Source organism: Plecotus auritus (genome assembly GCF_963455305.1).
Source record: "Plecotus auritus genome assembly, chromosome: 1".
NCBI lineage: Eukaryota > Metazoa > Chordata > Mammalia > Chiroptera > Vespertilionidae > Plecotus > Plecotus auritus.
This window is the reverse complement of record NC_137770.1, coordinates 151,610,199-151,632,616: the sequence shown is the minus strand read 5'-3', so window position 1 is coordinate 151,632,616 and position 22,418 is coordinate 151,610,199. Positions and strand designations below refer to the sequence as shown.

Sequence of the window (22,418 nt, the reverse complement as noted above, 5' to 3'; positions counted from 1 at the left end):
GGCCATTACACACGGAGATGTCCTCAATATCGGTGGTGGGTCACAATAAGCTATTGGATATTCTGCCCTGACTGCTTTTATTCACTTAACAACTATTTATTAAGTATCTACCACATGTCAGGCACTAGACTAGGCAGCGGGCATACAACAGTGGGGAAAAAAAATAGATAAAAACTTTTATATGTTTTTGTGAGGGGAGAAGTAGGCAAATACGTAAGAAAACTCTGCAGGAAGAATGTCAGAGGATAAGAGGTTCCAAGGACAAACCAGAGGAGGCCAGGAGGGGGCTGTTCCTGTAAATAAGGTATTTGGGAAAGGCTGCACAGAAGTGACAGCTGAGTCACTAGCAGAAGACAACGGGTGGGGGGGGGGGGGGGAGGGTGCAAAGCCACGCAGCTGTGTGAGGAAATACAGCTGGTGCCAAGACCCAAGGCACCGCACGTGCTGGGTCATTGCAGAAAACGCTGAAGTAAACATCAGAGGACAGTGGGATAGTACTCAGCCATAAAAAAGAAGGAAGTTCTGATTCATGCTATAACATGGGGCGGGGGGATCCTTGAAAACATCATGTTAAGTGAAACAAGCCAGATACCAAAGGCCACAGATTATGTTTTCATTTATATGAAATGTCTGAAACAGGTAAGTCCAGAGGGACAGAAAAGTGGGTCTGTGGGTGCCTAGGGCTTGGGGAGACACAGGAAGTGACCAGGAGCTTTCTTGTGGCCTTTAACTGTTCAAACTGGTAAATCCCAGCCTGGATAAATCATGAATCAGTTCAAACTCAGTAGAATGAATTACTTACAAGGAGCCGGCAGTCCTGGACAAAACCCCCAATTCCCCTGTGACACCTCTTCTTCCCAAGAAGCCTCCTCCCATATATACTACCCGACTTGTCTGAGGTCCTCCGACCAGGCCCTGCTCCCCGATCCCCATGGGGTCTCTGCAGATGAGCCTGAAGGCTCTGGGCCCTCATGGCCAAGGCAGCTCAGGGGGCTCCTCCCCTCTGCTACATGACCCTGCAGTCTTTCACAGGGGCAGCTGGTGAGCTTTCTAGAGTAGTCAATCATAGAAACAGAAAATAGAATGTGGTTGCCGGGGGGTGGGGGAGGGGAAAGAGAGGAGTTGTTTAGTGGGACAGTTTAAATTTCGCAAGATGAAAAAGTCCAGGAGGTTGTCTGCACAACAATGTGAATGTACTTAATACTACTAAACTGGACACAAAGGTAGTTCTGACGGTAAGTTTTATGTGTATTTTAAAAATTTTAAACCTTATGGTTTAGATGACTTTAAAACCCCTCCCCCTCAAAGGGGTTATAAAGCATTCAGGAAGATAGAAATTGAGGGAAAGGGGGCAAATGCCCTCTGCAAGCTAGTGAGAGAGTAAATGTGGGCCTCCTGGAGCACCTGACCAGCAGCTGCTGACGTTGGGGACAGCTAAGGCTGCTGCCTGACCTCCGCTTACTCATGGAGCTGGCAGATGCACTTGAAGGGGAAGCCTACCTGAGAGAGGGGAGACTGTAACTTTAAAGCAAGCTTGGAGCTTTCTGGCTCTTACAAAGGACTGGACACGCTAATTTCTTAATACAATTTGTCTTGCTACTTAAAAGTGTGGCTTTGCATTACCTGGGAGTGGTCTGAAAAGTCACGGGTCTGACTGCATTTTTATCTAGGGAGGACACATTTAAAAGAACGGCGTGAGATCCAAGCATTTTGCCTTTTGAGTCCCAGGTGTTCAGTGTTCTTGTCAGACGAGCAAAGTCTTTGGAGTATAAGCCCAGGAAACCAACTATTGGTTACTTGGCTCATGGTTCTTTTGGGAGTGGGTGGGGCCACTTGATGCTGAGGTCTGGGATCCAACAATACTGGTTTTGATTTGCTTCTTCAAATCACATCCAAGGCCAGTGGGGCTCCCTGAATGGTGGGACTCTGGGGCCGCCAGTGATTTAGAAGCCAGTGAGCCTCAGGGGGCTGCTGGCCTGTCCGCTGGGTGTTATTTGCATGTTATAAATGTCAAATGTGTTTAACCCCGACAGTCCTCACAGTCAACGTGGTTGTGTACCGTGGCCTTTTCAGCGTTGTCACATGTGCCTGCTCATGCAGGGAGGCGGAGGCTGAGGCCAGGCACTGCTGTGGGAAGTGGATGAGCCCTGGGCAACCTCACCCCCCACAAAAGGGACACTGTGTCTGTCTGGGGAAGGGAGAAAAACGACTTTTGGTCATCGAATCAAATCTAGCTCAGGCTCTGGCTGAACTGGAGAACAAAGATAGACCTACTTGGAAATTAGCATTTTTTCTCGCTACCACTTTCTTCTGGGAACATGCTGATTTTATTCTTCCTTTTATTCATTAGTCCTTCCTGGTGGACAACGAGCTTGGCCCTCACTGCATTCCTCTGACAGGTTTCTATTCTCCAGATCCTCTCAGCCTGGACTCCTGGTCATCTCTCTCACCTGCCTCTTTGATGAGGACATGGGCCCAGGAAGCGACGTGCCTTGCAGAAGTGGAGCTAGAACTGCGCTCTCCTGACTGCCCAGGCAGATATCTTGTCACTGCGATGAATAGGAGCCTGAGGTGGGGGCAGGAACGTGGCACCCAAAGGGCTATGCCAGAACCTGCAGCGTGACAGTCTGACACCAGAACGGCCCCTGTGGGGGCAGCTTCGACAGGAATACAAGAACAATGCACGCTGGTGCCCTTGGAAGTGTGGCTTACGCAGCACCAGGCTGCGAAGTGGCCCCCACAGGAGCCTGTGGGAACTGAGGGACCCTCGGTTCCCAGGTCCAATGACCAGGAAAAAAAAATTTAATCTTCTTAACAAAGAGACATTGTTTGCTCTTCACGGCGATTCACCTCTCCGTTCAGTGTAAAAGAGACTGTAATGATATGTGCTCTGTCAAGGGCAACAGCACTTTAATCTTGGAAACAGAAAACTCTTTGAATTGTAAACGTGTTCAAGATGAAGAAAATTAGACTGTTTCTTGTGTCTTAGAGCCTCCATTTCACAGACACAAAAAGAGAGGCACGAGAGAGGTTAAATATGTTGTTTACCACAACGTTTTTGCATACACGGCAAGTGAGTTAATAGCATCAGAATTCCTCCTAGGTTGAGACTCTGTGATTTACTTTGGACCTTTGAGTGGATATGGAGGTGTAACTGCTCTAGGGAAGGATCTGATGTTAGCACAGACTAAAATATCTTCCAACAGTTAAACAACAAAGTAAAATCACAGAGGAAATTCCCAGTTTCCTGTGCCTAGAGGGTGGTCCTCACACTATATGGCCTGCATCTGCATCACCTCCAGGGCTCATGAGAACACAGTCTGCCTTCGAGTTCCTGAGTCCATGATCTCTGGTGGGGACTCGGGGTTTTTAATTCTAACATGTTGTCAGGTGATGTCGATGCCACTGGTCCAAGGGCCGTGCTTTCAGAACCATTGCTGGAAAAACGGTGCTGTGCTGACCTGCCTCTCTATTCAGGACTGAAGGAGTCCTTCTCTTTCCAGGAAGTGGCACCTTGCCCAAGGTCACGACCTTTCCCCATATGGTCACCTACATCTAATGATTGCTTGATGCTGAGCACAAGGCTTGGTTCGCAGCCTCACGACAGTGGCTCTGAGGGTTGTTCCAAATTCAGAGTCTCATCCAAGATTTCATTACAGCTCAGCTTCTCTCTCTGCGGAGTCCTGCTTCCTTCCCTCTCCTCACTGGTGTTAGGTTCAGAGCACTGCCCAGTGAGCTTCCTGGGTGCGAATCCAGCTCAGCCTCTGCTTCCCAGGGAGCCTGGCATGCTTTACTCTCAGAACCTTTTTTTTCAAGTATGTTTTTTATTGATTTTTAGAGAGTGGAAGGGGGAGGGATAGAGAGATAGAAACATCAACAAGAGAGAAACTTCATCCATGGGCTGACTCCTGCACCCCCCCTGTTGAGGATCAAGCCCAGAGCAGGACCTGGCACACAACAGGCACCTGGTCATTCTCGTATGGGACCATTTTACTGGAGAGGGTTTCTTATTAACACCCTCTACTGAAGTTCTAAAGCTTCAGCTCAGTGCTGTCAGGTGACTGCAATTCTTGCATGGAAGGGGAGGTGGGGGTCCTAGTTCAGAAAGAGAATTCAGCTATGCCTATTATTGGTGAAGAGCATGTCTAATATTGATGCTTTGGGAAGGGCATGTCAATTTTCTTAGAATATGATTGGTTTTTTTCGTTCTTTATTGGAGAGTTATTTTAGATGGAAGATTCTCTATGTCCCCCACCCTCACCCCATTATTCCTTTGGCAGGCTGATCTTAGCTGTGAGGCGGTACCTCCTAGGTGACCCATGGCCAGGGTCTGTCACTCACAGGCACTGAACCCTTCCAGGTCCCTCAGCAGAATGAGATCTAAAGGACTGATAGGGAGCAACCAGTGAGGCCCTTTGATCCAACCCTGAGAAAGAGCAATGGCAGCTAAACGCTAAAAATGCGAAAGGCATTAAGTGGAGTTTTTCCTCTCTGGGGTTCATAGTATGTGCTTTCCAAGGGGGATACAGATAATGGGATGAGGTAGGCACCCACCCAGGGCCAGCCAAGGTGGAGGACTCAGCAACCCCCAAATAAGCCAAGTGCATCCAAACAGAAGCTGAAAACTAAGTCAGCAGTGTGCTTAATGGAGTGCTTAGTTCGCTGAATAATTTAGCAGGCGAACTCTGCTGGGAGTCAATTCACAGTTAATGGAATATTTCCTGTAAATATTGTTTTCTCTTCCTGTCTCATCATCTCAGACAGTTCAAAAATCTTTACTAACCTGGGGGTGACAGTAATGCATCAATTCCCTGAGCTAATACTCCTGCATCCTAAATACTCTTAGGAACCAGAGGAAGCCACACAGGCTTCTTGGGCATGGCGGCAGACCATTTAGTCTCGTTCCTTCTCCTAACGCCTCAGAGGGGACTCCACAGTGCTCCTAATTGTGCATCTAAGAGTACATAAAAGCGCCCCTAATTGCACATCAAATAAATAAGTAAATGCTGTCTGCTAAATGCAACAAGGACCAGCACTGCCATTCCTCTCCAGTGGAGACAGCTCATTAAATATGGGCTGGTGAGTGGCTGCAGCCGTAAGTGATGCTTGCCGATACTGAACATTCCTTCTAGGAGGTTTTGTGGAGTCACATGTTTCACACTATTTGTTCTTTAATGCTAACAGCCTCAGACACAGCCTGCAGGAGGGGCCTTTATTCTAACTCTCTTGGTGTCCCGTTCAAAAAGGATTTCTGTCATAATGTATAGTGGTTTCTGAGGATTCAATGCCTGGTCTGTTGGAAAAGTGCCAACTACAAGGACACAACAGGAAGCAGCTCAGTTTGGAACTGGTGGGGAGTTGAGTCTTAAATGTGGGAGAGGCTAACCTCCCAACACCTTTGGTCCTGGTGGTGCAAAGAAGGGGCAGATCATCCCAAAGATGAGAGCTTTCCAAGTTTTTTAGGGCTCTGACCTAAGGAATGCAGGTCCACTTTATTTATCTCTGCCCCATGTGACCCCAGTTCTGTAAGAATTAATATACAATGCCTCTTCAACACACATCACAAACTTTTCATTCAAATGCTCTTAAGGAAGAAAAAGGGAAAAGTCCTGCTTGTACAGGCACCACTGCCTAAAAGCGATGGGCACCAATTCAAGGCATGTCACTGTGGCCACTCTGCACACCTGGCATTCCCCTCCCCTCCCCTTTCCTTCCCTTCCCTTTTTTTCTTGCTGGCTTGGGTCTCTTTGCTTGGCTGTAAATGCAAACACTTCTAGTGCCCAAATGCCAATATGACAGTTTCATTATTCCCTGAAGCCAACAGGACTGTAACGTGTGAAATAAAGGACAACCTTCTTACCCAGCATTCCAATTCTACACACATGCACATGTTGAAATGGAAACTGGCAGCTAGGAGAAAATAGGGTAAAATTATCTGCGCAGCTGTGAGATGTTTTTGTTCAACCACTGTGACCTTCCTTCCACCTCACCACTGCTAAACCAAGCACTTGGACATGTAGATCCTGCCATTCCCGAATTCTAATACCACACTCAACAACTGTGCATAAAACATCAAACCATAGCTATGGGAAAGAATAGAGGTGAGCTGAGATAAGCTAAAGGAAGTTCCAAAGGGTCTTATAGCATTTCAGTAAGCACAGGAGCACAGGAGTGGGGAGACAGGCTGAGTGAGAGGGAAAACATGGCGGGTTGATGAAGAGAAATAGAAGGATTTAGTGAGAGGTGATGGGACGATATTGAATAGCTTATAAGAAATTCTGCAACCTGTCCTCAGATACTGTTTGGGGTTCTGCCTGAACTTTTTAAAGAACTCCTACATGCAAGCAAGGGCTAGTATTCTGAAGCATGTAAATATATCATAATTTCCTTATTTAAAGTCCTATTTACTGATTGGCTTTTGCAGGGCTATTCTTCTGCACATATATTTCTAAACTTCTGAAGTTGACTTTGAACGACCAAATGTACACAGAAGCCAAATCACCTTATTTGGGTGTTCCTCCTTGTCTGGGTGTTCCTCCTTGTCTGGCTGTTCCCTAAGTGTGCCCCGAAGGCGTAGAGGCTGGTTTTATTCTAACAAACATCAGCAGCTTGCTTGCTGGCTGTACTTCTGCAAGGCTGGGCGCCCATTTGTTTTGAAGGCCCGGGTAGCATATGGGGTGTGTGATCGGGAGGGGATGAAAATGTCCTCTCCATTTCACCTGTGAGACACCCTGTGTTTGACTCCATTTCTCCCATAGCTACTATGGGCTTGCTGACGCTCCTAGAGCTGTGCATGCCAGATGCACCGGAGGAGCCTCAAGGCCCTTAGGGGACAGGGAGCAGGCCCACCCCTGCCACGGTCTCTCTTTGAATTGCTGGCCCTTTGTTGTGGAACCATGTGACAGCCCCAGTAAATGGGTCAAAGCGTAAGGCACAGAAGGGCATCCAGGTGCACAGAACTGGGCGTCACTCCAGGATTCTTGAGCACTGCTGGGGGCTCAAGACAGCTGTGCCTGGCCTGCGGAAGAGGAGTGGCACCACCTGGAAGGCCATCCTTCACAGGGCTGGCCCACCTGAGCCCTATGCCTCGGAGTGTCCTAGCTCTCCTATGTTGCACACCCCGCGGAACCTGGCTGACCCTCCGGAGGTCGAGTCTGGAAAGGAAGCACAGACGGCTGGGTGGTGGTGCTCAACGCCAGCTCCCCGTTAGAGAGGCTTTCTGAACATTCAGTGGCCGGGTCAGAGAGGGGGTGAGTGGGACTGGGAGAGACGGTGGCATCTATACATTCAAAAGGTTTCACGTGATTTCTGATTTTCAGCCGAGGTTAAGCATCACTGGCCTGAAGCACTGAAGGCAGCCCTTGGGCACCTTATATGCGAATCTTCATAGGCAGTCGTTACCACCACATGCCTCTCTTTATATATAGTTACAGGTCTGGAGCCAGGGCACACACGCTGCTTCAGGGACCCACAGCTGCCTTACATGGCCTTGTTATGATAGTGAAGATGCTGATGTAAGAAGAACAAGCACCGGCATGGTTCTTCTTGCAGCTGTGACTTCTTAACTTGGCTCTGGTTTAAGTCTCTAGTTTTGTCTTTAAGTCTTATCCCAGGTCTTAGCAGAGGCAGGTACGCCTTGGGCTAATGAAACCTAGACGTTTCTTCCTCTTATGGGCTTTCAAAGGCCTGCTCTTAATTTCACACTCAGATTGTACATTCATTTCTTCAAGAGCATTTCCCAAATTATATCAGGTTCAGGCCATGCCTCTGGACTGCCTCTGTGTCTCACAGGAATGTCATGGTAGGGACCTGAAATCTAATCCCAGCTCCTGGTAATTTTCCCCGTGTGCTGAGTGTCTCTCCCTTTTTTCTCTGTGCAGTCTCTGGTTCAGTTATGCATCGGAAATTCTTGAAACTATTGAGCTCCGACTGAATACCCAATGTCCTGCTTATCGCAGTTACCCCGATGTCACAGCAAGCCTCAAGCTCTGTATGTCCAACTTCCTGCCCTTTCTCTCATATCCATGCTTTGATTAGTCAAGAAGCCTGGCATCATTCTAGATTCCCCTTCTGCTCTGACTGCCAACCTCTCCCACCATACACTTTGGTCAACCATATGTACTTCCTAAATATTTTCCTCCATTTTCCCTTATCCATCCCATTACTGATAGCCAACCCCAAGCCCCCACCAATTCTAGCCTCCACCACTGATATAAGGTCCTGCTTTGCAAGTCTTGTCCTGAGTTCCTTCCACCCACCTCCTCACAGCTGCCAGATAATGCTTCCATGACAATGAAAATCAGAAATGGCCACTCCCCTGCTTCAAATGCTCAGTGGCTCCCGGCCTTGAAGACGAAATTCTCTTAGCAAAGCCTTCAGGGCTGTGGGAACGGCCGTTGGGCCTCCTCAGCCCCCTCTGCAGCCGCCTCCTCTCACCCCTCATTCCAGCCCCAGTGGTGCATTTCTTCCCCCTCATGCACCCAGTTCTCCTTCGTGTGCCTTCCCGAGCATGGGGCTCTCAGCCCACACATCTCCCCAGCTCATCTGTCCATCTGCAAAACTTCTGTCCACCCTTTAGGACCCAGCCCCGCTGTGCAGCTTATGAAGATGTGTCTCTCCCCTGTAAGCCCAGGAGAGACTCTGTCCTTTAATTCATCACCGACCCTCACACAGGCCTGTTATAGCACTGGTACCCGAGGCAATTGCCACACAGCCCTCTCCTGGCAGCCTGGGCAAGCTGAGGATATGACATGTTTCTTGTTTATCTCAGCACCCTGCAGTCTGCTTGGCACAACAGGTATATAATGAACACTGAAAAATGAGTGAAGGAAAGAAGGAAGGAAGGAAAGAAGGAATCAGCATTGACCTTGATGGCTTAGTTGTTCCTAACTGGCAGTAGAAGTTGAGAATCCCAACTACTTCCTCAGAGGCTATAGAAGAATAGGTTATTTTAAGTAATAACTCTGAGTAGAGCCAATATCCTAAATAAGTATATTGACCTTTTAACATTTTTCAATGTTAAATGACCTGGACAAGCTCCACAAATGAGAGTAAATGCTCTTACTCAATGGCTGATTATTCACACCTCTGACTTCCTATTTCTTATCTTGAAACCTGTTTTAGAGTCTTAAGAGCCACTGAATTTATCAGTTATAATTTATTGAGGCCTTGGAATGTGTCATACCCTGCTTTTTACATACATCACGTGTTATCTTGTTACCTCTTCAGTCTTCATTAGTACCTCAATTAGAGAAACAAAGAAAACTTAAACATATTAATAACTTAAACTGAAAATGTATGGGTACTTGTTAACATGTCTTTCAAAATGCTCCGAGAGAAAGAGAGAAGCGGGGGGGGGGGGGGGGGAGAGGGAGAGGGAGAGGGAGAGGGAGAGGGAGAGGGAGAGAGAGAGAGAGAGAGAGAGAGAGAGAGAGAGAGAGAGAGAGAGAGGATTCCACTGCTGGATTTTCATGAACTTGGCTATGGAACTGAAGTGTCCACGTTGGCCTTGGCCTTCTACCAATGTGGGCAATGAAGAGCTGGATAGAGTGTAACCAGCATTTTGGTAAAGATCTGCAAGCATTTATTCTTGGTTCTTGCAAACAGAAAAACCACCATGCAGGTTGAAAAGAGAGGACTGTCAGTATAAAAAGAAGGAGGGAGTGAAGAGAAAACTGGAGGAGAGAAAGCACAGGCACTGACATGGGAAAGAGGCAGAGGGGAGCAGGAAGAAAGAGACAGTGTGACCAAGGAAAACAGAGAGGGAAACTAAGAACACAGGGTCCAATTCCTCTTTTATAGGATCCAAGTGCAAACTAGAGAGTTCCGGGAGATAGCCACAAAATAATATGCTCTGAATAGCCAGGTGCCTACGGAATTGTTCCCACGACAGAATTCCTTCACATCATTTGCTCAGGATCTTTTCTTAGAACTTAACTGACTTCTGATGAATTGAGCGAAAATCCTCCCCAACACAGACCATTTCCTCCATCAATTATAAAGAGCTGGCTGAGAGTGGATGTAACAGGATAGGTGAGATACGCTCAGCTGTACAGTGTGCATTTCAATCCTGGGTGTGGCTAACAAAGTCTGGAGAGCAATCTGGAATGACATAATGGATCAATATTGCTTTCTCTCTCCTACAGCAAGTGTGGTTTTGAGACTTTTAATATGTATTTCAGGGTTTAAACTATATACCGGCCTCTCTCCATGATCTTCTGCCAGAGGATCTGAATGACAGCTCTTGCCTCAGAGATATTTTTCCCTTATAATTTTTCAATTTGTTCTGGTCTGAAAAATGTGTGTCAACGAAAACAGAGAAAACTCAAGCACTGTGCCCCCTTCAAACATTCTGTTCTGTGTTTACAATGACTTTGCAGATCCCTCTCTGCTTTCCTTTCTTTTTGGCAAATGACCTGATTTTCCCCAGATTTCTGTTCACGTCTGACACGCCATAAAATATTTACTGGATTTGCAGCAATACCTCTCACGCCTTTTTATTTTTCATCTCTTTTTGACCTACAATCTCTTCTTTTAGCTCCCTTACACACACACACACACACACACACACACACACACACACACACGCACGCGCGCTTTGGGAAAATGCAGATTAGTTTCAGGATTCAAGAATGACCTTCCCCTACTTTCCCAAAGGCAAAGCACCCCCGGAAATTAAGGAATAGGACATTCCCTCAGATTCCTTTCGCCCATTTCCTCAGGGAGAGCTGAGCCAGTCTCACCTTAAATAATTATAACTGCTTACTTTCCTTATTGACAGAAAAAAAACATTTACCCAGGGAGCTCAGGCTGGATTTCTGCGCGGAAATTTGCACACACACAGTAGTAAGGGCACAGTGAGCCCAGAGGCCCTCGGGCTGTGCGGCATAACATATTTTACTCACTTCTCCGCTGTTCCTGTCTGTCTCACAAAAGCGAGCACGTACCTTCCGTGGCTTCACTTTGTCGTGGTAGTCATACTGGAAGATTCCTTTGTAGCTCAGTCCCAGCCACCATGGGATCCCCTGCTTGTCCTGGGACACCAACAGGATATGCGTAAGTATGGGCCAGAGAAGATAAGCACAAACAGGAGACCTCCTGGTTCATCTCAAGACAAGGAAAAGTAAACTCTTTGAAGTGAACAGAGCCCATCTCTCCACACTTTACCTTAGCAGATGTGCCCAGTCATCAATGATGCTCAGGGATAGAACAGGTGTCCTAGAAAGTGCTCTGGCTGGGGACCCAGCTCGGTTCCCACTCAGCAGCACAGCCATGGTCCTTCCCCCTTTATGAGTAAGTAGCAGATGCCTTGTTCTTTGTTCTCCTGAGATGTTGGGCTTTCAGTGCTGGGCACCACAAGGGAAAATGAGATGCTGAGCATTCTAATAAAATGGCCTTCTGAGCAGAGAAAGTGTCGTCAGCTCAGAGCTAGAAAGGACCATGGGGACAGGGATGACCACTCTTCAAAAAATAATTTTAAAAAATTTTAGAGCAGTTTTAGGGTCACAGTAAAATTGAAAGGAAAGTACAGAGATTTTCAGCCCGTCCCCTGCCCCCACACATGCACAGCCTCCCCCACTATCAACATCCCCCCAGAGTGCTGCATTTCTTACATGACACTCCACGTCACCCCAAGTCCACTACATTAGGGTTCCCGCTAAGTGCTGTACATTCCATGGGTTTGGACAAATGCATACCGACACGTATTCACCATTACAATATCACAATTTCACTTTCCTAAAAATCCTCTGTGCTCACTATTCGTCACTCCTCCACTCCCTCCCAGCTCCTGGCAACCAGTTTTGCCTTTCCCAGAATGTCAGAGTTGGAATCATACAGTAGCTTTTTAAAAAATGTTTTTATTGACTTTCAGAGAGAGAGGAAGGGAGAGGGATAGAGAGATAGGAACGTCGATGACAGAGGAACATCATCAATCGGCTGCCTCCGGGACAGCCCCTACTGGGGATGGAGCTCACAACCCCGGTATGTGCCCTGACGGGAATCACACTGGCAACCTCTTGTTTCCTGTGTCGATACTCAACAGCTGAACCACACCGGCCAGGCCATACAGTAGCTTTTTAGATGAGGTTCTTTCACTTAGTAACTTGTATTTAAGACTCCCCTAACTTTAAAGACAAATAAACTAAAGCAAAGAGTCAGTCCTGCTCTACTAAGGCCGCTGCCTTCCCCCCTGGAGGGCAAAGGTGGGGCGAGCAGGTGCTCTCCATCCAGCCCTGCTCACCCTAAGAGGACAGCAGGGTGCCAGCAGGATTGTCTGACTCCTGCTGTTGGACAAAGCAGCAACACTGAAGCCTAGATGTTCTGAGGACTGAATTAGAAACACCAATTCCCTCTGTTTACTCCTTTAACAGAGACCTCTTGGCACCACACTGTAAGCTGTAATTCTATATTCAAGTAGGATGACTGAGCTGTTAATTCAAGCCCCCAAATGCTAGGAGCTGATAGGGGGCCTATCAAGCAGCCTTTCCCCAGATTTGTCCTAATCGCCACATTGATGAATCACCTAATACACCACATTGTAAATGTCTTGAAAACTCAAAATTGGCTCCATGGTTTTCAAATACCAAATACTTGTGAGGCAAGAGTAATTTCAAGGTGAGCACAGAGCTAAAGGGCAAAAGAAATATATTTTGAATTTTTAGAAAAGTTTCAGGGTAAAAGATATCTTTAAAAGTTTTTTAAAGCTATAAAACCCTGGTCTCTGCCTCTGCACTGCAATGGTTTCAGAGAACAGGACAAGAGACCCAATGCTGCTGCAACGCTAGGTTGACTAGGTAGGGGTTGTCATCACACCATAGAATATGGCATCTGCAAAATCATGAGGCCACCAAACAGGGAGTCTTGCTACAGTGGTTTAGGCTTGTGGGATTCCTGTGTTCGTTTTCCAAGAAAGCAGGAGAGCATTTGCTTACGCCTAGATATTCCAAAATCCAAACCCACACGTGCATTTGGCACTCTGAAAGTCACAAGGCCTGCTTCTGGTTTCTAACACTGCAAAGGAGCAAGCACATTTCTGAAGTTTTATTGGAAGGCAGAAATCATAGCTGTCAGAGGCCACCTTTTTTGTCAAGCTCCAGGGCTGACGAAGAAATGGAACATGGGTGTAAGCAAGTAAAAGACTAGGTGAAGCCTTATCTCAAAGACTTCCAATCTACTCATTTCAATCCATCTTCATCGTTTAACAGTGCATCTCTATAGTCTTTCAATATCTAGAAGATTTTTGTGGGGGTAGTTAGAGAAACAAATTTCTTAATCTCTATTTTAATTATAAGTGATGGAGATGAGATCAAACTAAGAACACAAAGAGAATGTGGTCCAGGAATTCCTGAGTTCCTGGTTCCCATTCTTGAAAGCAGCCCCCTGGCTACCTATCCCCAAAGACTATTTCCACAACAGAGAACGACAGTGTGCTTTCTGTGAAATGCCTCCTGTAAGGTCAGGAACTATTGCTGGATCCTTATATTTCCTTTATGGTAACAAAGTGGAAATGGGCTCAGCCAGCACAGTGGATTTTGAGTCGCTTTTTATGTAAAATCCAATTGACTGCTCTCTGACTTCCCACATTCCAGGGCATGGCCTTACACGGGGAAATCTCCTTGGAGAATTCACCTTTCTTTTGGGATCAGAGACAGCTCAAAAGGTTACATCACATTCCTCATGACATGCTACAGTTTAGGCTTGAGAAGGGCAGGGATGGTTGTGATGGTTCTATGAGTTCTGTGAGGGCTCTGGCTGGAGGGCTGAGTTGGTTGGAGCATTGCCCTATACACCAGAAGGTCACAGGTTCAATTCCTGGTCGGAGCACATACCTAGATTGTGGGTTCAATCCCCCGTTGGGAGGGTGTGGGAGGCAACGGGTCAATGTTTCTACCCCGCCCTTTCTTCTTCCTAGAAGTCCATGGAAGCATATCCTCAGGTGAGAATTAAAAAAAAAAAAAAAAAAAAAAAAAGAGCTTCCATTGGTAGGAAGAACTATGGTAGGACATCAGGAAGAACTTAACCATTTCAGGCTTTAAGAGATCCTGAGCTGAGCTACTGGGTGGGATTAGAATCCCTGCATATGCCTCAGAACTGGGCTCCACAAAGAGTGTTCCAACATCTGTTCCCATGATGAAAATGTACACATCCAACTACTCAATTCAGTTTTCAATAAACACTCAGTTTTCAATAAAAACTCAGTAAATCCATGTGCCAGGCACTACCCTGGGTTCCAAGAATATATAACCAAATACAACACAGTGTTTGCCATCAAATGCCTGCAGTTTACTGGACGATACAGGCAATTAAATGCATACCAAGAACATGCAAAGTGTGCAAGCTGCACAGGTGACACAAAGATGAGTAAAACATGGTGCATGTTCTACTCTACAGAAATTAAAAATACAGTTGGGCAGAAACAAGAGAAAAGAAACTGGTAGAAGAACAAGAGAATCTCAGGTTGTCTGGTGAAAGTATCTTGAATTCAGAAGTGTTTTCTGCTCTTTTTCTCATCGTAGAAAAGGACACATGAGTACACCATTAACTATTATTTCAAAGAAGTGGTCCCAATATGGGATATTATGAATAAAGTTAAAGAGAATTTAGAATGGGGTCCATGTCACATTGGACTTGCCATCACAATATTGTCCTTCATTCCATTTGTCAGCCGACAATCCCAGTCCACCTCTCAAGTTGTCTGCATGGCATTTGACCACCAAGAAAAACACTGTTGATTCCGCTTAACGTTTCTGTTCTCTGCACTTCCATGTATTTAGATGGAATCTTCCAACTGAGAGGCTCTGAGGCCCTGATCTTTCAGGGTCCTTCTGAGAATGAAAGGAGGTAGGGATCTGTCATACCCACTTTTCAAAAGTGAAGCTGAGTGTTGGAGAGTAACTGAATCCAGTCCTACTACCCTAGGGAAAAGTTGCTCTAATCCCCCTGAAGATGCAATCTTCCTGACCAAGTCCTCCCCAACCCCCTTCTACTTCGGGGGTAATTTATTTACCTTCCAGTTACGCCCAAAAAAATCAAGAAACTTTTTTTTAAATGAGAATTTTTTTTTTTTTAATTTAGGACAGGCTTAACAACCAAATGAATTCACTTACCTTCACTGCATAATAGTGAACCCCGTAGGTTGGGAGAGACTCCACGATGCTCATGTAGCTGGGAAGACAAAACACACACACACACACACACACACACACACACACACACACACGGGGTGGTTATTTGGCAGAACTGCTATCATGTACATATTTGTGTGTGTGTGTGTGTGTGTGTGCATGATAAAGTTCTTGGAGTGATTATTTACTTGGAAATTAACTTGAATTATCCCCCTCCCCTGGCCCCGGAGATAAGGCTTTCTGAGAAGAACTGAACACCCTGACATAACACAATCTCAGGAGCACTGGGGGGCACTTACTTCACAATTGCTTGACCTCTGGTCTGGCCATTCAGTTTCTTGTAGTGCTCAATCACTCGGTCCTCACTGAAAGTACAAGAAAAGGGTTCTGTTATCACACTCCCTGAGTCAACAGCTGAGCACCTGCTTAATGGAGATACTTATTCTGAGCCCCAGAAGCTTCTGAAAAGCTCCAAGGAGGCAACAGCTCCTGGAAAAAGGATTTGTCCTGAAGTGGCATTTCCAAACTGATTTAAAAAGTCCATTTCCCCCTCAGAGGATTCTCACTGTCTTTATCTTGGACTTATTGTCACAGAATTAAGATTAGAGCTCAGGTTTGGGGTCAGTTCCTTGTAAGACATGATTCCATGAGAGAAGAGAAAGAAGTGGAGAGCAGGCATCTCAGTTGGAAAGGGTAGGGGAAAGGGGTCAGGGGATGGGAAGAGGACCGACTGGCTGGACATCAGAGTGGATGCTCTGGCTGAACTCCCTAGGGCCTCCTTCTCACTTCCGAATCCTGTCTTCCCAGGGCCTCACAGGGGAGAGCAGAACACCAGAACCTCACCAGAACATTCATGCCTACCTCCCCTGCATCAGATGTCAAGGTGGAGGGGGAAAGTTTTGGAATTAGGGCCTAATTAACACAAAGCATGAGGCCATGTTGAAAGGCTCAGAAGGAACTCCCTTTTTATCTTCTGAACTCTTAATTCCCAAACAAGAAGAGATCAGCTCTTACTTCTTCTTTTCCAGCTAGACCATTTCAGGGGGTAACATGTTCTATATGTTCCTTACTTTCTACTTGGGGGTAATTTGTTTACCTTCCAGTTACTATTTTTGAAAAAATATATTTTATTTTATTGACTTTTTACAGAGAGGAAGGGAGAGCGATAGAGAGTTAGAAACATCGATGAGAGAGAAACATCGATCAACTGCCTCCTGCACACTCCCTACTGGGTATGTGCCCGCAACCAAGGTACATGTCCTTGTCAGGAATCAAACCTCAAACCCTTCAGTCCACAGGCCGATGCTCTATCCACTGTGCCAAATTGGTTAGGGCATACTATTTTAATCTTTATGAAGATCTCTTCATTCTAGTGTTCTGAAATTTGGTGCATGTAAAGTGGTCTGACTCTTCACAAGAAAGCGCCTTCATATACACCAGGAACTAGGGTCGGCTCCTACGAGGGTCCTTTCTGTAGCTGGAGAGCCGTTTCTGCGGCGTCTGGGCACCTTCTGTCCTCAAAGGGCAGATGCAGCCTATTTCTCCTCAGCGCCCACACACCATGGAGGTTCTGCATGGAGTGTGACAAAGCCCTCTCCGGACAGAATTCTCTAGAAGCATCCTCTTTGGGTAGATGCCAGCATCAACAGACATGCAGAGGTGGGTCAGGACGTCCCAGGGTTGCCCTTCCAGATTCCTCCCCACCTGCCCATTGAATCCACGCTGTGTTGGCATGTTTCCTACCACATGATCTGGGATTTTGTGGGGTCCACTCCTAGATCCAGGGTCAAGCAAGTGTGTGTATATATGAGACTATTTCCTTCTTAGCTCTGAGAGAGAGGAGCCGACTGAGCTAGAGATGAAAATCCATATAGTGCTGCAGCTCCAAACACAATCAAGGCTCAGGGAAAACACCACTGAGCCAGAAACACTGTCAGGCAGCTGTTCTGCTGCTTATGGACTGAATGCCTGACCATGGGTTCTCAACGTGCCTGACAGCTGCAGGGCCCTCCCCTGTCACCTCGCCCACCGTCTTTCCTGCTGTCTGAGACCATCTGTGAGGCCACAGTATCTCCCCTCCCCCTCCTCAGCTTCCCCACTCTTTTTGCCCCAGTTGAAACACTGTGGTCCCATGTGCCATACAGCTGACCAGGAACACATCCTGCCTCCAGCCCTGCTCTGGCCTCTCCTCCGGAAGTTACAGATGGCCCAAGGGCTTTGCAGTGTCCCAACTACCCCAGACTGGTGCTAGGGAGTCAAGGGAATAATTATCAGAGACCCTCCAGCCAGAGTAAACAGAATAGCAAGACACTATTTGGAGGGCAAGGCAGTTCATATAGAAAAAAGACAAGTGACTGGAGCTGGCTGTGCCCTGGCCCTGGGCTGGGTCATGTCACTAAGTTAAAGCACCTCTGCAGATGAGGGGCCCAGGAGACACACAGGTGATTCAAAGGCAAATCAGGTGATAGAGACATGGTTCCCTGTCTTGGAGGAGCCATGGGCCTGCCATTGTCAGTGCCTCTGAAGCAAAGGAAGATGTCTCCGTCCTGTGTGGGTGGGCTAGCATTCACAAACTAGGCATTTGAGAGAATCCGGGTCAGGGACCTGATCCTGACTGGTTCTGTGGCCCTCGGAGCCCCCATTATCCCAACTTTATGCCCCAGATGCCTCCCTGGAAGGGGATTCATGTGGAGTGAGAAGTCACAGTTTGTTAAAGGCACGGGGAAAAGTAGCAGAAAGATTACTGCACTGCTACTTAGTGTTATGATATACCTCTCACTACTTTCTAAATTGCATTAACATTTTACTTTCTCCTTCAAGTACAGTCACATTAGGCTGGTATGGTTCATCCCATTTCCCAGGTGGGGAATCGAGGCAGCAGAGGAGTAACTGGAGCTCCTCTTAATGCAGGGACTTGGCCGAGGCTCTAGACCCGCAGCTCTGCTCCCTGGGCGGCGATGCTTCCCCTCATGAGTTGGATGGGGCTCCCTATGGTTTATTTTGGCCCAAGCTTGTTCATCGCATCTGCGAAGGCCTGGGAGAGCAGTTGGGCCCCAATGAACAGCAAATGCACATCCTTCATTTCAGAATGATCAGGCAATTTGAAACTATGGGCAACTTGATTGAGATTGTGATGTGAGGCGTGATTGAAGGCCCTCTTCAGCTACAAAGGGTCACAGTTAAGCCTGCAAATGAGGGATGACACTGAGGCAGAGTGGGAAAACATTTAACACACTTGGGAGGCTGGCTCTGTCTCCAGTCTACATTTACTAGAAGTATGAACAGCATTTATCCCTTTCCTGGTGTCTCTGCTTTTTAAAAATTGAAATAGGTAGGCTGGAATGTTAAAGCCAACCATAACCAGCCAACGATAATGAAATATGGTGAAGCCCTATTTGTTTGTTGGTGTTTTTAAGCAATTCATCATCCAGATGGCCCATGCTACTGGCTTGTTTATCACCTGGGCTCGGAAGCCTGAGGGCATGTCCCTCCCACTGTCCTGCATCCTCAGGTGCACCAAGACGGTGGCTGGGTGCCTGTGGGTCTAAACGGGGACAGGAGGAGGAGGGGTGTTCTTGAAAGACAGTTATAGATGTGGATGGAAAGGAGATGTCCCACTGACCAAAGAGAACCTGTGGACAGGAAGGAAGGAGTCTGTGTGTCAGAGATAGAGACACAGAGGGGTCGGGGAGAGAACTGTGTTGGAGGGGAGAGAGGAGTTCATAACTCTGAAATGAGCATGGGGTGTAAAACATGTTTGGAAACAAATGAATGAGGAAGCTATCTGAGGGACGGATTAGGCTACAAGCAACTCTGATTCCCAAACAAACCACCAACATTACAGTCCCTGTCAGCAGTTCCCGTTCACATTGTTAAACCCTTGTGTCCCTAGCTCCTTCACCACTGGTTTCCTGAAAAGAAACAGCTTGGGGGGAGAAAGCAGATAAGGCCCAGGGGCCTACGAACTTGGGGAGAGGGCAATAGTGTTCCACGAACACGGGAATGGGATGCCATCAGCTGGGGTTCACAGGTGCAGATGGCCAGGCTGGAAGTTCGGAAGCTGACACGTGCAACAGATTCCGTCTTTTAAATGATATAAAGCCACTAGTTATCCGTCTATGTTACCAGAGGAAGAAAGACAACAAAAGCATTCAGAGGGATGAAATCAGGGTGCCAGCCCACGCAGCTCTCTCAGTTCCAGCCCAGCTGCCCATCCCGGGGCTTCTGGGGGAGAAATGACTTGTACTGGCATTTACTCCTGCTGTGCCCTGTGTGTCAGCACGCCCCACCCCGCCTGGCCAAGGAATCCCTTCAAGCCCCCCGCGGGACTGGAAAAGCATCCAGACAAGATAAGCTGTGAGGAATCTGTAAACTTTACGAAGCACATCACAGAAGTGTTTGTAAGAGCCACGTTATAGTTTATCAGGATCGACTTGTTCTGGGATTTTAACTTTTGTTTTATAAAAGCAGTTCTGATGCTTTTTGGTAAGGAGTCAGAAGGAGGACGGGGAAGCTGCACTGTGCTTTTCTAGGGACAGGGTCAGGGTCGGTGCACCCAGCAGAATTCAACCCAAGACCCAGGAATACAAGCCCCGTTCCACTGTGACCCAACCCCCAATCTGGGCACCTTTCAGACACCCGACTCACTCAGAATCAGTAATTTCCGGACTGACAGATGAACTACGGCTTAATGCTTCATGGCAGCTAACACAGGAGACATGAAACATTGTGGGGAAATGAAAGAATCAACCTCACTCTTCTGTGAAGAAAAATCCCTGCAGCCCTCCTCCAACTCAAGGCCCCCCCCGCCCCACCCCGCACATCCTGCCATCAAAGACAGGATTCCACAAGGAAACCCGAGCAGCACTTGAAAGGATCTCCAAGGAGGGGAAGCTTTCAACGTGAAACTCTAGATTTTCTTTTTAAAAAATGAAAGGAAATGGGGAAAGGAGAGATGTCACACATACTGCGTCATTTAAATAAATGCAGAAACTGGTTTCATGGAGACCCCAGCCACTTAATATACAATTGGGGCCTGGGGTGACCCTGCGTGGCCGGCAGGGGGCTCTGGTCTGGAGCCCCACACACCCCAAGAAGGGCTCGCTCCTGGAGAAGACGCCTGGGCGCTGGGAGAGAAGCAGCTTACCAGTAGGCCAGGGAAGGGTGCTCCTTCAGGGCTTGGGTGGGAAGCGCCGGCAGCTTCTTCAAGTCGCTCCTCACCACTTCATTGCTGCAAGACAGGGGCAGAGACAGAGGGAATGCCAAGAAACTCACTCACCCTCCAGTGACCACCGCACCAGGCCTCAAGGTGAGACCCCATATCGGTTCCATTTTAATGAAAAGTGGTGGGAGGAAGGGGTGCTCTCCTTTTATTTATTTACTTATTTACTTACTAACTTACTAGCGACGAAAAGGCACACTCATCATGCAGAGCCCAGAGCTCACAGATGGCTGTGGTTCCTTCTCAAACCCTGCACATAGACCGAGGCCCTGAGTAGCCGGAATCTGGGAGAAGGGTCACCAGTGCGCCTGTCTGGTTTGGGGCACTGCCATGGGCTCCTGAGGCTCCGAGGAGGGGCCACCTGGTGGCTTTTTCCGGGAGAGTTACTTCTTCACTAACACACATACTATTTCCTTTGCTAGGATTGACCACACGTTGGAACCTGTTTTCTGGAAGATGACAAATAACTTAGAAATGGAAATTACTCTGGAAGTGTGAAGTAGACTATCTGGTATGAGGAGGAGGTCAGGCACCAGAAACTCTTTTTCCCACAGACTCCCGTGTTCTCAGGTACGGAAGATACATTAACTGCTCCTCGTGTAACCAGCGCACTTCAAATGCTCGGCTCCCCTCTGGACAGATTTCTGGGTGTCTGCGCCCACTCTTTACCTCCAGAGGCAATTAGTGGCACCCACTTGGGGAGGTTCTGTTTCCCTATACTAGTCCACCAAGGCCACTCAGAGTGGAGTCCTGCCTTGGACCACAGTCTAGCAGATTCCATGCTGCTCACCCCAAACAAGGCAAACACTGGCCACAGGGACCTTGGGCAGTAACATCTAACAAGTGGTGAGCTAGCAGCTCAATAAGAAAATACAAAGGAAGGAAGGAAGGAAGGAAGGAAGGAAGGAAGGAAGGAAGGAAGGAAGGAAGGAAGGAAGAAGGAAGTTAGGAAGGAAGGAAGGAAGGAAGAAAGACTACAGTAATAGATGAGAGCACCAATGCCCACATGGCTAACTGGAGGACGTGCCCACCGCACCAGGCCTCAAGGTGAGGCCCGCATCGGTTCCATTTTAATGAAAAGTGGTGGGAGGAAGGGGTGCTCTCACCCTCCAGTGACCACCGCACCAGGCTGGGAATGCTGCCCACAGCAGTGGAACAGCAGCTGCCCTTCTGATACCAAGTGGCACTGGGCAAAACCATTCCAATACTTTCAGTTCATGTATGTGGTGACAAAGAAACACATGTATGGTGGGTGGTGACATTATAGCTGTTCCCAGAAAGGGCATTTTTCAGGTGGACTAAGAAACAGGGGTAGTGGGTGTTTGCAAATTCTGGCTTTGAACAAGCACCCAGACGGAAAAGCTGAACTTGTTATTGAGTTAATAAACCCAAGTTCTAGAACTGTTATCATTTAAGTGGGAAGGCAAGAATTTGTCAATTAATAACCAACAAGCTGGAGGCATTTCTGGAGCTCCTGCTATGTGGAAGGTATGCTAAGGGTATAAAGAAACAAACAAACAAAACAAAAACCCCAATGAGCCAAAGTCCTCAGCTAAAAGGGGCTCACAATTTAGTGTGGGAGGCCAGAGGTAGGAATGGAAAGGTAACTGACAATATGAGCAGTGTTTGATCATGTAGATTCAAACAAAATTTAAAAGTTCAGAAGAAAGAAGGAGTCCCCATGGACTCTGGTGTAGGAACAGGCTTCGGAGCAGGGCCTGCAAGGAGAAAAGGGGAGGACTGTCACGGATCTCCTCAATGGAATACAGCAGAGCATGGAGGCCATGTAATCTGAACCGAAGAGATCAATTAGAGTGGATAGTATATAAGAGGGAATGAAGCTAAATAAAAGAAATATTAGGCACAAATTTTTTAGGCCCTGCACTGCCAGGCTGATAGAATTCAAACTGATCCAGTAGACAATGTCAGTCACTGGAGGTTTCAAACAGGTAAGCTCCGGGGTCAGGAAAATTCAACTCCCAAGAGGGTTTGGAATCGTTACTCATACGCTGTTAAGGCATAGTTAGAGCAAATATTTAGTTCACCAAACATCGAGAGCCCACGAGGATGGA

The 22,418-nt window shown here is 47.3% G+C and overlaps 1 protein-coding gene across 6 annotated transcripts in view; it reads right to left on the bottom strand.

Moving 5' to 3' along the window:
• Window positions 1–22,418, bottom strand: part of FRMD4A (FERM domain containing 4A) — a 656,887-nt gene that overhangs the window by 92,969 nt on the left and 541,500 nt on the right. For all 6 annotated transcript variants that reach the window (XM_080647786.1, XM_080647785.1, XM_080647787.1 and 3 more), the window contains 4 exons: window positions 20,272–20,355; window positions 15,425–15,490; window positions 15,108–15,165; window positions 10,947–11,033 (listed from right to left, as the gene is read on the bottom strand). In XM_080647786.1, coding sequence (XP_080503912.1) covers window positions 10,947–11,033; window positions 15,108–15,165; window positions 15,425–15,490; window positions 20,272–20,355 — 295 coding nt within the window. The remainder of the gene's footprint in view (window positions 1–10,946; window positions 11,034–15,107; window positions 15,166–15,424; window positions 15,491–20,271; window positions 20,356–22,418) is intronic.